This window comes from Pteropus alecto, unplaced genomic scaffold, assembly GCF_000325575.1.
Source record: "Pteropus alecto unplaced genomic scaffold, ASM32557v1 scaffold42, whole genome shotgun sequence".
NCBI lineage: Eukaryota > Metazoa > Chordata > Mammalia > Chiroptera > Pteropodidae > Pteropus > Pteropus alecto.
Window position 1 is genome coordinate 15,806,633 of NW_006434825.1, and position 12,979 is coordinate 15,819,611.

At 36.9% G+C, this 12,979-nt stretch overlaps 1 protein-coding gene across 14 annotated transcripts in view; it reads left to right on the forward strand.

Moving 5' to 3' along the window:
• Positions 1-12,979, forward strand: part of HYDIN (HYDIN, axonemal central pair apparatus protein) — a 337,481-nt gene that overhangs the window by 181,016 nt on the left and 143,486 nt on the right. For all 14 annotated transcript variants that reach the window (XM_025045274.1, XM_025045278.1, XM_025045276.1 and 11 more), the window contains one exon: positions 10,447-10,685. In XM_025045274.1, coding sequence (XP_024901042.1) covers positions 10,447-10,685 — 239 coding nt within the window. The remainder of the gene's footprint in view (positions 1-10,446; positions 10,686-12,979) is intronic.

Here is a 12,979-nt window from a genome sequence, read left to right on the forward strand (position 1 = left end):
CAGAAGTAAGAGGTTCCAAAAAAAATTTTTTTAATGGCAGTGAAGAGATTATGCAAGAAATAATTCAAGTAATGTATCCAAAACTAACAAAGAAGAATTTATGGAAAAGACTCATCAAATATGCTGCATAATGGATGGAAATAGGCCATGTCAAGGCACACCATCATTACGTTCTAGAACACTGGATGTAAGGAGGTCGTAGAATCTTCCAGATAGGAAAAAAAATGATCAAAAACCAAAAATTAAGGACCATAGTGACATCAAACTTTCTGACAGCAACACTAGGTAGGGTTGTGGGGGCAGGGAGGACACTTTCTGAAGGAAAATAAATTCTAATCTTGAGTTCATCATCCAGCTGAAAGACTAACCAAGAGTGGGGATAGAATAAAGACATTTTAGACATACAATATCTCAAAAAACTTGAACTCCATGAACCATTTCTTAGGAAGGCACTGAAGAATGTGCTCCATCAAAGTAAGGAAGATATGAGATTCAGGATTGCTTGAGACAGTGCTGCATTCCTAGGATGCTGGCCATATTGCAGGCCCAGGAAGCAGCCAGTCCAGACAGGAGTTGCAGAATAGATGGCCCCAGGAGAGATTTGTCTCCAAGAAGATGGAACTGACAGAAAATCTCATGTTTTGGAAAGTATTGAGAGGAGATTTAACTCTTTGAGAGTGTGGGCTGGAATCCATGATAGATTAAAATCCTAACCAAAAAAAAAGGGGGACAATAACTCCTGGGAAAATGAAAGTCGTACAAGAAAGGAAATGTATAGCTCAGCTGTTGGTAGAAGTTGCATGTTCATAATGGCGTAAGTACAAATGTTTATCTCACGAGAAAATAAGTTTGAACTATATTGGGACGATGGGGAGAAGACAGTTAAAAAGAGAAAGAGACATGGAGAGAGGAGGAAATAATTAATTCTTCTACAAAATTAAAAATGTTCGTAGGTAGGAACATTTACGTGGAGGCTTGAGGGATAAGGAGGAAGAGGACGGGGAAATGGGGTGTATGTTTCCAGAGAACAGCAGAGTTAAATGCGGTGATGAGAGAATAAAGCTATCATTGTCTTCCATAGGAGCAACTGGATAATGCTCAAACTGAAAAGTTAAGTAGCAGAGAATTACTAGAGATACAGAGGCAAACACCAAAAGAAAATGCTGAAAGAATTGCTGGTGGTTGACTCCATTAATGGGCAAAGGTGGAGATACCGGGGAAGGGCAGGAGAGAGGTCAGGAACTACTGTTTTTCACAGTATGCCTATTTTAGAACCACTCGACTCTGTAAATTGTGTGTATGTGTACATTTCATAAGATTTAAAAATTAAATCACGCTGCAGGACAGTATGTATAAGTTTGCAACCATTTATGCAAGTAAAATTGCACATGCAAATATGCTTCTTTTAGTCACAAAGTATTTCTGGAAAGAGATGAAGAAAACTGCTAACAGTGGCTGCCTCTGGGCATGGTAACAAGTGACCATAGGTAGGCATGAGAGAGAGACTGACTCTACCCTTGTATCCATTTGAGTTTTACACTGTGTACATGTATTATGTATTTCGAAAGAAAAAGCTAAGAAAAAAAGAAACTGGGAATGAAACTGAAGCAAGAGAACAGTTAAAATTAAACGGGCTCTAAAGAGTTGAGAGGATGAGTTATTTATTCAATAAAAGTAGGTGTGTGTCTCATTACACAAAGGACATTATCGTTATAAAACAAAAGGAAGTGAAAAACAAGGGAAAAATCACTCGTAGTGCCATCCTGCAGATAAACACTATTGAATTTTTGGTGTGCACCTTTCGAAACTTGACTGTACGATTGTTTGTCTGTGTATTTCTGCCCTCTCTCATCAGATAATTCTCTTTTGCTACCAACTACTTCCACTCGACAGTATAGTGTAGTCACTTTTGATATGAATTATTAAGGAATATTTCTGTACAGATCACTTTCAGTGACTGATTTCATTGCATCATTTGGCTTCACCACAGTTGATTTAACAAATTGTGTCCAGTTTTTCACTATAAATAATGCTCCTGTCTTAATTGCTGCTCACATCCTTACCTGTCTCCTTAAACTAAATTTTTATAAATGGAATTGCTGTGTCAAATGGCATAAACATAACTCAAAATCTTGATACATCTTATGAAATTATCTACCAGACAGTTTGCACCAATTTACATCCTTGCCCCCAGCAGTGCCGAAGAATATCATCCTCTCCCAGGCCCTTGACAACATTGTGTTTTTGCCAGATCTGGCAGATAAAAAAAATCTTGTATTGATAGTTAAGTTTGTTTCTTTGGTTTTCTGGTGATGCTGAACATTTTTTTGTATATTTATTGACCAATATATAAATATTTTTTTGAGCATCTTCTCCAGGCTGGTGCTAACTGAAGTGAGAGACAGAAAAGTAAATAGGATGGTCTCTTTCTTCAATGAGTATAATCTCAAAAAAGAAATAAATACACAAACAATATAGTATTATAGTGTGCTATGTTATGTGTAAATACAGAGGAAATAATTAATTCTTCTATAAAATTAAAAATGTTCATAGGAACATTTGAGTGGAGGCTTGAGGGATAATTATGGAGGAAGAGGACAGGGAAATGGGATGTATATTTCCAGACAACGGCAGAGTTAAATGCGGTGATGACATGCAGCACACTTGGAAAAGGTAAATGATCTGGCGTGGTGGAAACCAAGGGTATGTGTTGGAAATTGACAGTTCTTGGAAAATAAGCTTGGAAAATGCATTGAGTCCTCTTAAGAAGAATTTGGAATAGATCCTCCAGACCAGAGCTTCCTATGCGGTTTACCGGTCTTGGTTTCAGGCTGCCACGTTTCAAAGAGGGTGACAAATATTCACCGCATTCAGGGTCCATGAACCCTGGAAATTATATGTAAAGTTTGGAGGATATGTTCGGGGGTGTGTGTGCATGTGCGTACATTTTCTATGGAAGGGTTCCATAGCTTTCTCTAAGGGGATAAACGATTCGGCACCACTGGTCAGACACTGGAGCACCATGCAGTATAAGATCAGGTCTGTAAAACTGAATCCCGTCAACAATGTAGAAGGAGAACCGGATGTGAAGATTTGAAAGATAGTATTAATAATAACCACCATTTATTGAGTGTTTACTCTGTGGTGCCAAAGTGGTAGATGCTTGTCACCCATTTTATTTCATCTCCAAGTAACACATTTAACAGATAAGGAAACTGAAACCTAGATTTTAAATTTAGCCCAAGGTTGCCTGGCTACAAATGGCAGACTACACTGTTGAATACCAGGTCATATGACTCTGAAGCCCACTCTTAATCATGACCCTCTCTGTCCTTCTTGTAAAGCTCTAGCACCATTTCTTTTGTACTTTATCTCCTACTTTTCAGTTATTTTAAGCAGCAAAGTGACTCACTTCAGGGCAGAGAACCGTATGACTAGAGACACATTGAGAAGACGAAAAGGAGAAGGGCCTCAGTGAATATTCATTGTTCTTGTTCCACAAAGAATTGATTATCTGCTGAGATAATAGTATAAATCCAAAGAAATCTCTCACCGTGTACATTGCTTGCTCTTATAATTTGTGTCCTCTTATTCCATAGAAAGAAATTCTTGCAGATTTCAACTGGCAAACAAGTCATTTTGAAGAAAAGTGCACAGTTCTGTTTTCTTCAAGCTTCGTAGTCATTAGCACTACAGGATAGGAAATCCACCTGAGTCTATTCACTCTCATTTGTTTTCGAAATGACATGTGCAAACAATAGCATTCACTTCCGTCTGTCGTGGCAAATGTTAAATACATGCTAAGGAAACTTATAAAAGTTCTGACTATTTCACCTTGGAAGCTGAACATTGCCTAAGAAGGGTGCTGATGCCCTATTGTCAAATAAAAAGCAAATGTTATCTTCAGATACGTGAAACCTCAGGGAGAAGTGCTTGACACAAACCACCAGTGGGCATAGAATTCTGAACTGCAAACAATCACAGTTTTTTCATCTTTCGCGCAGTCTTATTATGCACACGCACCTGCAAATCTTTTGTACATGCTCATGGGCTGCTGTAATGATTCTGGTTTTCTAGCCCCAATTCACAGAAGAAGAAAAAAAAAATAGAGGCAGCTGTTGCTGAGATTTTGGTGGAAGACTTAGGAAAACTCATTTTTATCATCGTTGGAACAAATATATGAAACCCTATATTAGTTTTCTATTGCTGTTTAACAAATTACCACAAACTTATGGCTTGAAACAACACAAATTTATAATGTTTCCCTGGGTCAGAAGTCCAGGTATGACTTGGCTGGATCCTCTCCTTAGCATCTCAAAGGGCTAAAAAAAGAGCTGCATTCCTTTGAGGAGTGCTGACTAAGGAAAGATCCACTTCCAGGCCCCCTCAGGTTGTTGGCAGAGTTTATTTTCTTGCAATTGAATGACTGAGGCCCCCATTTCCTTGCCAGCTGTCAACCAGAGATTGTTCTCAGCTACTGCAGAACCACTCACAGTTCCCTTCCATAAGCCCTCTCACACTTGGAATCTGTTCACTAGGAAGAGCCCAATCTTTTTTAAGGGTGCTCCTGATTAAGTCAGGCCCACGAGGATAATCTCATCCTAAAGTCAACTGATTTAGGGCCTCAACTACATCTACAAAATCCCTTCGAAGAAGCACTTAGATTAGTGTTTGATTAAATAACTAGGAGAAGAAAACTATACATCAGGAGATGGAGATCTTGCAGGCCATCTTAGAATTCTGCCTACCATAAACCTTATGAGATGCTTTTCTTCTGGCAAGAGGATTGTATGTTAAGTGCTTTCTTAGCATGCATCTTTGTCTTCTATATTTTGTCATCTTTTTTTTTTTTTCTTTAGCAAATACCACTGAATCCACAATTATGTGTCACATGAGGGCATTTCAGGTTTTGGTAAAATGATGACAGTAGCTGTCATTCATGAAGACTTACTATATCCAGACATTATTCTGAGTTTTACATGCATTACCTCATTTAACCACCACCACAACTCTATGCAGAAGGTGCAATCAGTATCATGAGCTATGGATGAGAGAGCGGGCTGGGCATGGCTAAGTGACATGCCCAATATTTATCAAACAAATATCTCAACAGCTAGAAAGTGGCAGATCTGGGACTCAAACCCACATCTCTTTTTTTTCAGAGCCCTCCTTCTTATTTCCATCAGTTGTCTTGCTATATTGTGGTTTTGAATGTCCTCCATATCTATGATGATTATCATTCATCCATTTTTTTTTTAAGTCAAATTTGCCGTCCAATAACAGAAAATGTCACATAGACCAAACCTTCCCTAAAAACAAAGGACATCCCTGAAAGTCAAATACCAGAGACACAAGGGTGTTAGAGTGATTTAGAGCCTGACTTTTGGTAAGGATAATCCGTATGTTAGCAGCTGGCATTTTAATGTGCCTTGTTCCTGGATTCTATGATATGCTTTGCTGCCTGATTTTATGCCAGACATTGATTAATAAGTTTCATCAAAAAGAAAACTCAGCAATTCAGCCCTGGAGAGCAACTTCAGGTCTTTCCAGAACAGCCAATCCGTGTCAGCAGGACTCAGAATAGAAATGGTACGCATCCATCAAATGGATGGATGGGATTTTAAGAGTCCTTATAAGAGAGGTTGCTTCCTCTGCTCTACTCTCTACTCTTTACCATATGAGAATACGACCAGAATTTGGCAGTCCTCAATCCAGAAAAGGGCCTTCGCCAGAATTCGACCATGCTGGTACCCTGATCTTACACTGCCAGCCTCAGGAACTGTGAGAAATAAACTTCTGTTGTTTATCAGCTGCCCAATCTATAGCACTTTGTCATAGTAGCCCAAATTAAGGCAGAAATTGGTACCGAGGGTGGGATGCTGCGGTAACAAATACCTAAAAATGTGGAAGTGGCTTTTAAACTAGGTAATTGATAGAGGCTGTAAGAATTTTGAGCTGTATGCTAGAAAAGGCCTCTATTGCTGTGAATGGACTAAGACAGACTGTTAAAAAAGTTGGGGGGGATAAATGAAACGCATTAGAAATTATTTCTTTGAACGTAAATATGAGCAGAATATAGTGACATTCTATCCTTGTAGTTTCTCTTGTCAATAATAATGGATCTATAATCTTGAAAATTAAATTAATGAGGATTATTTTGTTACTGATGTTTTAAGATAAAATTATAAACAAATGCAGATTAATGATCTGGAAAGACAGACTTTGCTTACTGTTTTCTTAATATTTTAGTACTTTACTAGGGCTAATTTACTATGAGTAGAAGAGTTACAGAGAAAATTTTGGAAAAACAGATTGAGTTGTATAAGAACATTTTTTCCACAAATATTCTTAGAATAGAGATAATTATCAAACAAATATCTCATTTCAACTCTTATTTATCTAGTGTGGTATTTATGTTTATTTTCTTTTATAGCTATGTCTCTAGAGATGATCAAGGATAATAATAATAATAGGACTCTTGACATAGAGTGAAATCTATAATTTCCATTAATTCTAAAATTAAAATCAAGTTTCCTCTACACTCTCATTGTGAATAATTTATCATCTTGAGGACTGTTTTCTTTGCTTCAAATTTAATTTATTTAAATTTTAAAATACAATTTATTTATTAGTTTCCACATAAACTTTTAAACCAGGTGGAAATGTAACTAATGTTCTGGTCTGTCCTCAGTTGTTAGTTGGGAAATTGGCATTTGAATTTAAATATTAGATTCTCTTTATTAAATACTTGTGAGCCTGTTCCTAAGAGAGTGACCATTCAGGGTCAAATTCAGTTTGTAAATCTGCAGTGGGGCCAGATCTGGATTTTGGTGACATGCCAAGGCATTGCTACCTTGTGAGAGTTTGCCTGGCTGAAATTTCTAACACTCCTTTGCAAATTGCAGGGTACATTCTTCTTATTTACAATGATCATCGGTGCAGCTCTAGTCTAAACTCAACCTATGCTTGACGAGAAGTTTCTGACTCGTAGCCTTACACTGTACCTATACCTTCATAGAGCTATGTGTATTTTACATTTCTTGCTTTCTCTCTCTCTCTCTCTCTCTCTCTCTCTCTCTCTCTCTTTTTTTCTCTAGGAGAAGTGCCCCATAGAAATTAAATGGAGGAAGGAAAATTTTAGATTGGAATGTCCTCTCAAATCCAGCCCACAGAGTATATTTTATATTTAAGTACATTGTTTTATGCTGTGTGCTTTCTTTAGAGGGCTGCTTCTTAGCTACCATACTCAGGAGACTATGAGATTCGTGAGGGAATAATCAAACTCTTCTCCAATGAACTGGAAAGGTAGCTTTACCTCTCAGTTGTTATCCTGGAAGTTTCTAAGTGATCTCTACATCTTTTTTCAGCCCTTTTGCAGTGCATCGTTGGTATCACTAAATATTTTCTATGAATAGTAATCCATATATTTATTTCTAAGTAATTTCTTCTCCAGAATTAAACAGGACTATAGCAATCGAACGAGGGATATGATGGTTTTTGTTAATTTTGAGATAATTGTTTGTTTATAAAATTAGAATAGAATAAATTTGAATTTTATTAATAGCATAATACAATTAGGAATCACATCACCTGATAATGAACCCCAATTTCGCAATTAGAGGGGAAAAAACCTGTGTCTGGTACATTTGTCACACAATCAAGGGGTTTCAGCATTTTCTGCTCTGAAAACCATCTCGTTCTTTAGATTTCCCAGAAGCATTTTCACGCCTGCCTCCTTCTGACTTGCATTTTTCTTGTTTACATGTTGGTCGTCATGACTGTCATTACTGTCAGCTCCATGGGGACAAGGAATGTGCTTTGGACATTTTTTTTGTTTATTGGGGTAACATTGGTTAATACAATTATATAATTTTCAGGTGCACATTATAATTTGACATCTGTATATTCTATTGTGTATTTCCCTCCCAAAGTCCAATTTCTTTCAGCTACCATATATTAATCCTCTTTACTCACTTCACCCTCCTCCCATCCCCCTATATTTGACCCCCTTTAACCATTTACCTACCTCCCTCTCCTCCACCCCCTACTCTCTCACTAGTCTATTGTCCATGTCCATGAGTCTCTGTTTGTTTGTCCTGTTCATTTTTTGCTTAGGTTTATACCCCGCATATAAGTATATGGGGTTTATCATGTGATTTTTAACTTTTTCTGTCTGGCTTATTTCACTTAGCATGATTATCTCAAGGTCCATCCATGTTGTCACAAATGGCAGTATTTCATCTCTTCTTATGGCTGAGTAATATTCCATTATATAACCTCCATATTGTTTTCCATAGTGACTGTACCAATTCGCAGTCCCACCAGCAGTGTATGAGGGTTCCTTTTTCTCCGCATCCTCTCCAACATTTGTTATTACTTGTCCCGTTGATTATAGCTATTCTAACAGTTATGAGATGGTATCTCATTGTGGTTTTGATTTGCATTTCTCTAATAGCTAGTGATGTTGAACATCTTTTCAAATATTTGTTGGACATTTTTTTTGTCTCCCGTAACACCTGAACCTCAGAGCCATTGAGTATATATTTGCTATATTTAATTGAAAAGTTCTAAAAACAATTTGTTTATCAAAGTTGCACATGACTAGGAGAGACTAAGAGGAGTAGCTAATAAGTTAAATATCAGGGCTTTAAAATATCTCAATAGGCCGAAAAATGTATAAAAAGAAATATAAATAATAAGAACTGAATTCAAAAACACAAAAAACAAAATTAGGAATGTGTAATAGGTGTGTTTAATAGTGAATTACGCACAGCTGAAGAAGGAATTAGTGAACTAGAAGATAGTTCAAAAAAGTACAAAATGAAGCACAGAGAGCAAAAGATTAGAAAATGCCAATGAGAGGCTAAGAAACAAAGAGGATATATTGGGAAAGTCATACACATATATAATTGGAATAATACAAGGAAAGGAGAAAGGGAATGAGGCAGAAACAATATTTATAATGGCTGAGAATTTTCTAGAAATAAAAAATATCAAACCACAGATTCTAGAAGTGTAGCAGATTCCAGGCAGGATACGCAAATAAACCCATAATTAGACATATTATGGTTAACCTGCGCTACAATCAAAAATAAGGAGAAAATCTTAAAAGCAGACTGAGAAAATAAATATATTATCATCAAAGAAGCAGAGTTTATATTTTTAGATTAAATAAGATGCTTATTGCATGAGTCATTTTTTTATGATTTAACACCTTAACCAAATTTTCATCTTTGGAGCCTGATTAGGCCATATGAAGTTTTCTTCCAAAGCTAGAATAGAGGATTTGAATGGCTATTGACCAAAAGAGAGAGATTTGATTTATTCTAGTTAACTCCAAGGGAATGGACCAAATTCCAGTATATGGAGGGTCCAAAAAAATCAAACATATCTCTACTTAATATAAAGAGAGATATCTAATATTTCGAGTTGTTAAAACCTGGGATAAATTACCTTATATAAGAAATGAGTTCTCTAACATCAAAGGGTTTGATCAAAAGGCAGATACATTAGTCCATTTATCAAATATTTAGTAAACACCTACTATGTACCAGGCGTAGTTATAGATGCTGGGGATATATCAGTCAACAACACCAACAAGAACGAAAATGGCAAAAATCCCTTCTATGGAGAACATATATTCTAGTGCAAGGACACAGACAAGCATGATAAATAAGTCAGTCATGCACAGTGTTAGAAGATGCTAAGTGCTAAGAGGCAAAAAATGAAACAGGGTAAAGGGGATCAGGAGAACTGGGGGAAGGAAGGTTGGCAGTTTAAAAGGTAATGATCACAGTGGACTTCATTGAGAGGTATTGTTTGCCATTAAGACCTTAAGTCGGGAAGGGAGTGTGAGCTGGAAGGATCTAATTGGTTAAACAGAAAAGATTGGTGGGAGTTACTTTCAACTCCATAATTTAGTCCTACCATATATTTCAGAATAAATTTAGAATTTTAGCAAATGGAATTATATTTATTATTATGAAATAATAGAAATCAAGATAACATCCTATGTTTATTAATGAAAGCTGTTAATCCTCACTGTAACATCATAGAAACTCTGCACTTGAAAAATGTTTCTTTTAAAAATTCCAAATTCCAGGAAGGATGTGGTACCTTCTTTTGGTACTCTCAGAATTTGGTGGTTAGAGCAGATAATTAGTATCAGCTTGTTAGAGAACTGGGCTGTCATCTAGAGAAAATACGTAAAGAATCTTCACAGAGTGTTCAATAGCGGAATTGTTGGTTTGTACTTATGAATCAGATTGTTTTTTGAAAAAAAGAAAAGCTGACACCCAGCTGCTTTTTGGAAAAAAATAAATAAATAATGTTTGTCTTTGATGTTGAGTTTCGCAGTGCCAGCCATTTGAAGTATAGAGGGCTTTGACATGTGCAGAAGGAAAAGCCAAGAACATCTTCACTGGTAACTGTAGTCTTGTGTTGCAGGCACACAAAAAGTCCCTTTGGACAGTTAAACCCAGTGAAGGCATCGTTCCCCCGGAAACTGATGTTCAACTGACACTGACCGCCAACCTGAATGATATAGTGACATTCGAAGACGTGGTCATTTTGGAAATCGAAAATAGCAGCACCTATCGGATTCCTGTCCAGGCTTCAGGAATTGGTTCCACCATTGTTTCAGATAAGCCCTTTGCTCCAGAACTCAATTTGGGAGCATATTTTAGGTATGGAAATACCATGGATGAATTTTCGAAAATATCACATATATTGCATAAGTAAATAGAACTAGCCTCTTCAGTCCCTCCCCTTTCCTGTCTTCACTTTCCCCCGCTCTAGATGGGTACATCAGCCACAAGAAGACACTTCCCAGGCATAGCTTGATTACAGTCTCCAAGCTGTGTCCCTCTACACTGCAGAAAAGATGGTTTATGGGAAGTATATTATTCTCTCAAACTCACAGTAGCTTCTCTGTGACTAATTCAGAAACTCAACAATGATTCCTGCTCTTTGATTCCAATACACTGTTAATCTCTCTCCATGGATGTAGAAAATACAGATGCATCTTAGTGGTAACCTAAGTAGAGTATAACTAGGCAGCTAAAAATTTATTATAAATACTTCTTATCGGGAATTACACAGCCAGTAGCTTGGGGGTGGGCATTATGTCCTCTGCTTGCCTCCCCACTACAGCATCAACAATGGAGATGGTTGTGATTGGCTTCACCTGATCACTCAGGAAAAGCTAGAGCATGTGAACAAACATTTAAATAAAAGGTGGTAGAGTATAGACACCTCTGTGCAAAATGATCTAAATGTGGCTCTAAAAATGTATGCAGTCTGAAAGCTAATGGGGGAGGATATGTGTGGGGATATATTCATGGTTTCCAGAAGAGTCATGCAGCTGTCTAGGGCCAGATAAATTTGTGCCTATCCATCGCAATACTGTGAACAAATCTCAAAGGGGCACTCCTGCCTTCTGGTCTAACAGGCCCCAAAAGCCAGCTAGACACACTGTGCTTAGAGAGATGAACCTGACAAAAATCAATTAGGAGCCCTTCCCACAAACCCATCCACGACTCCTTCTTCTGTTCTATCTACGAAACGTGGCACTTTATTGAAAATACTGTAAACTGCTAGGAATTAGGTAATAGGCAAGTCAGATAGTTGAATTGCATGTGTTTTCAGAAAAGCATCCATTATAGTTTTTTGTCAAATAGATATAAAAAAGCTCCTCTCTGCCTGTCTATTGACCATAAGCTAGAGCATTTTGTCAATGCATGCCATGCTTCTATTTCCAAATTTATTTGTTAAGTACACTCAAAAAAAAATTATAGAAAACAATATACTGTGAACAAGCCTTGATTACATGTTCTCTTTAATCTATAAATAGTGTCGAATAGCCTCAAAGGATATTCTGTCACTTGCCTGGAATTGAGACGGGTAGCCTATAGTTTTCTATGAATATAGAAGCAAACTGCAGCATTTAGCTGTCAATTTCCCCTCCGCCTAAACCCTATCATTCTTTTTTACAAAAAAAAAATCGATGCCAGAGATCTTGTCAAAAGCAGAGGTGGGCAAACTGCAGCCCACTGTCTGTTTCTATAAATAAAATTTTATTAGAACACAGTGGACAGTTGATTAGTTGTTGACAATGACCATGTGACTCAAAAGTCTAAAATATTTATTATTAGGCCCTTTACAGAAAAGTTTGGGGGCATATAGGTCTAAAAAAATTACCCATATGCCACCTCTTCTTTGGGGCAACTCCCTTAAATTTTCAGAGCTTCTATTTCTTCATTTATAAAATGGGAGTAAATATACTTATTTTTACTGGTTTGCTGTGATGGTTGAAAGATATACTGTGAATAAGTGGCAGAGGCCCTGCCTATTTTATAAACAGTATATATTATTTATTGTTTTTTTCCAAAGCCTACTCTTAGCCATGAAGTCAAACTACTTAGTAAAGACTACAGTGAGCATGCATTGAGGACATATATCTAGAACGAAATGCTTACACCTGGCAATTGACAAATACTCCTGATTATTTATCTGATGCTACAACTTACTTCTTAGATATGATATAACTTCCTAAGGAGGAACAGATGGGATAAGATCACAAAGCCTAATAAAATTTAAAAAACAGTCTCAAAATGAGTTTTATCCCTGAAAAAAATTTTTTATACATCAGTAAAAAAAAAAATCCCAAACAAAATACATTTGAACCTCCACCTCCAAGATCTTAGAAATTCCAATGTTTAACAAAGAGCCAGAAAATCAAGAGGCCCTTAATAAATATTTGTGGACTAGATGAAAGAGGGAGTGAAATAGCATCTTTAAAACTGTTAGTCTAAGAAAAAATGACCAGTCCAGCTGGCATCCTGGTCCATTACAGTCCTCTTGACTTTTGATAAGGCGTGAAGGACATGTGTCATTTCTCTTTGAAGTTCCCTTCAAACAAGCCCATCACAAGACATTTCACTCAGTCGGCAGAAATTTACTCAACACTATTTGAAATACA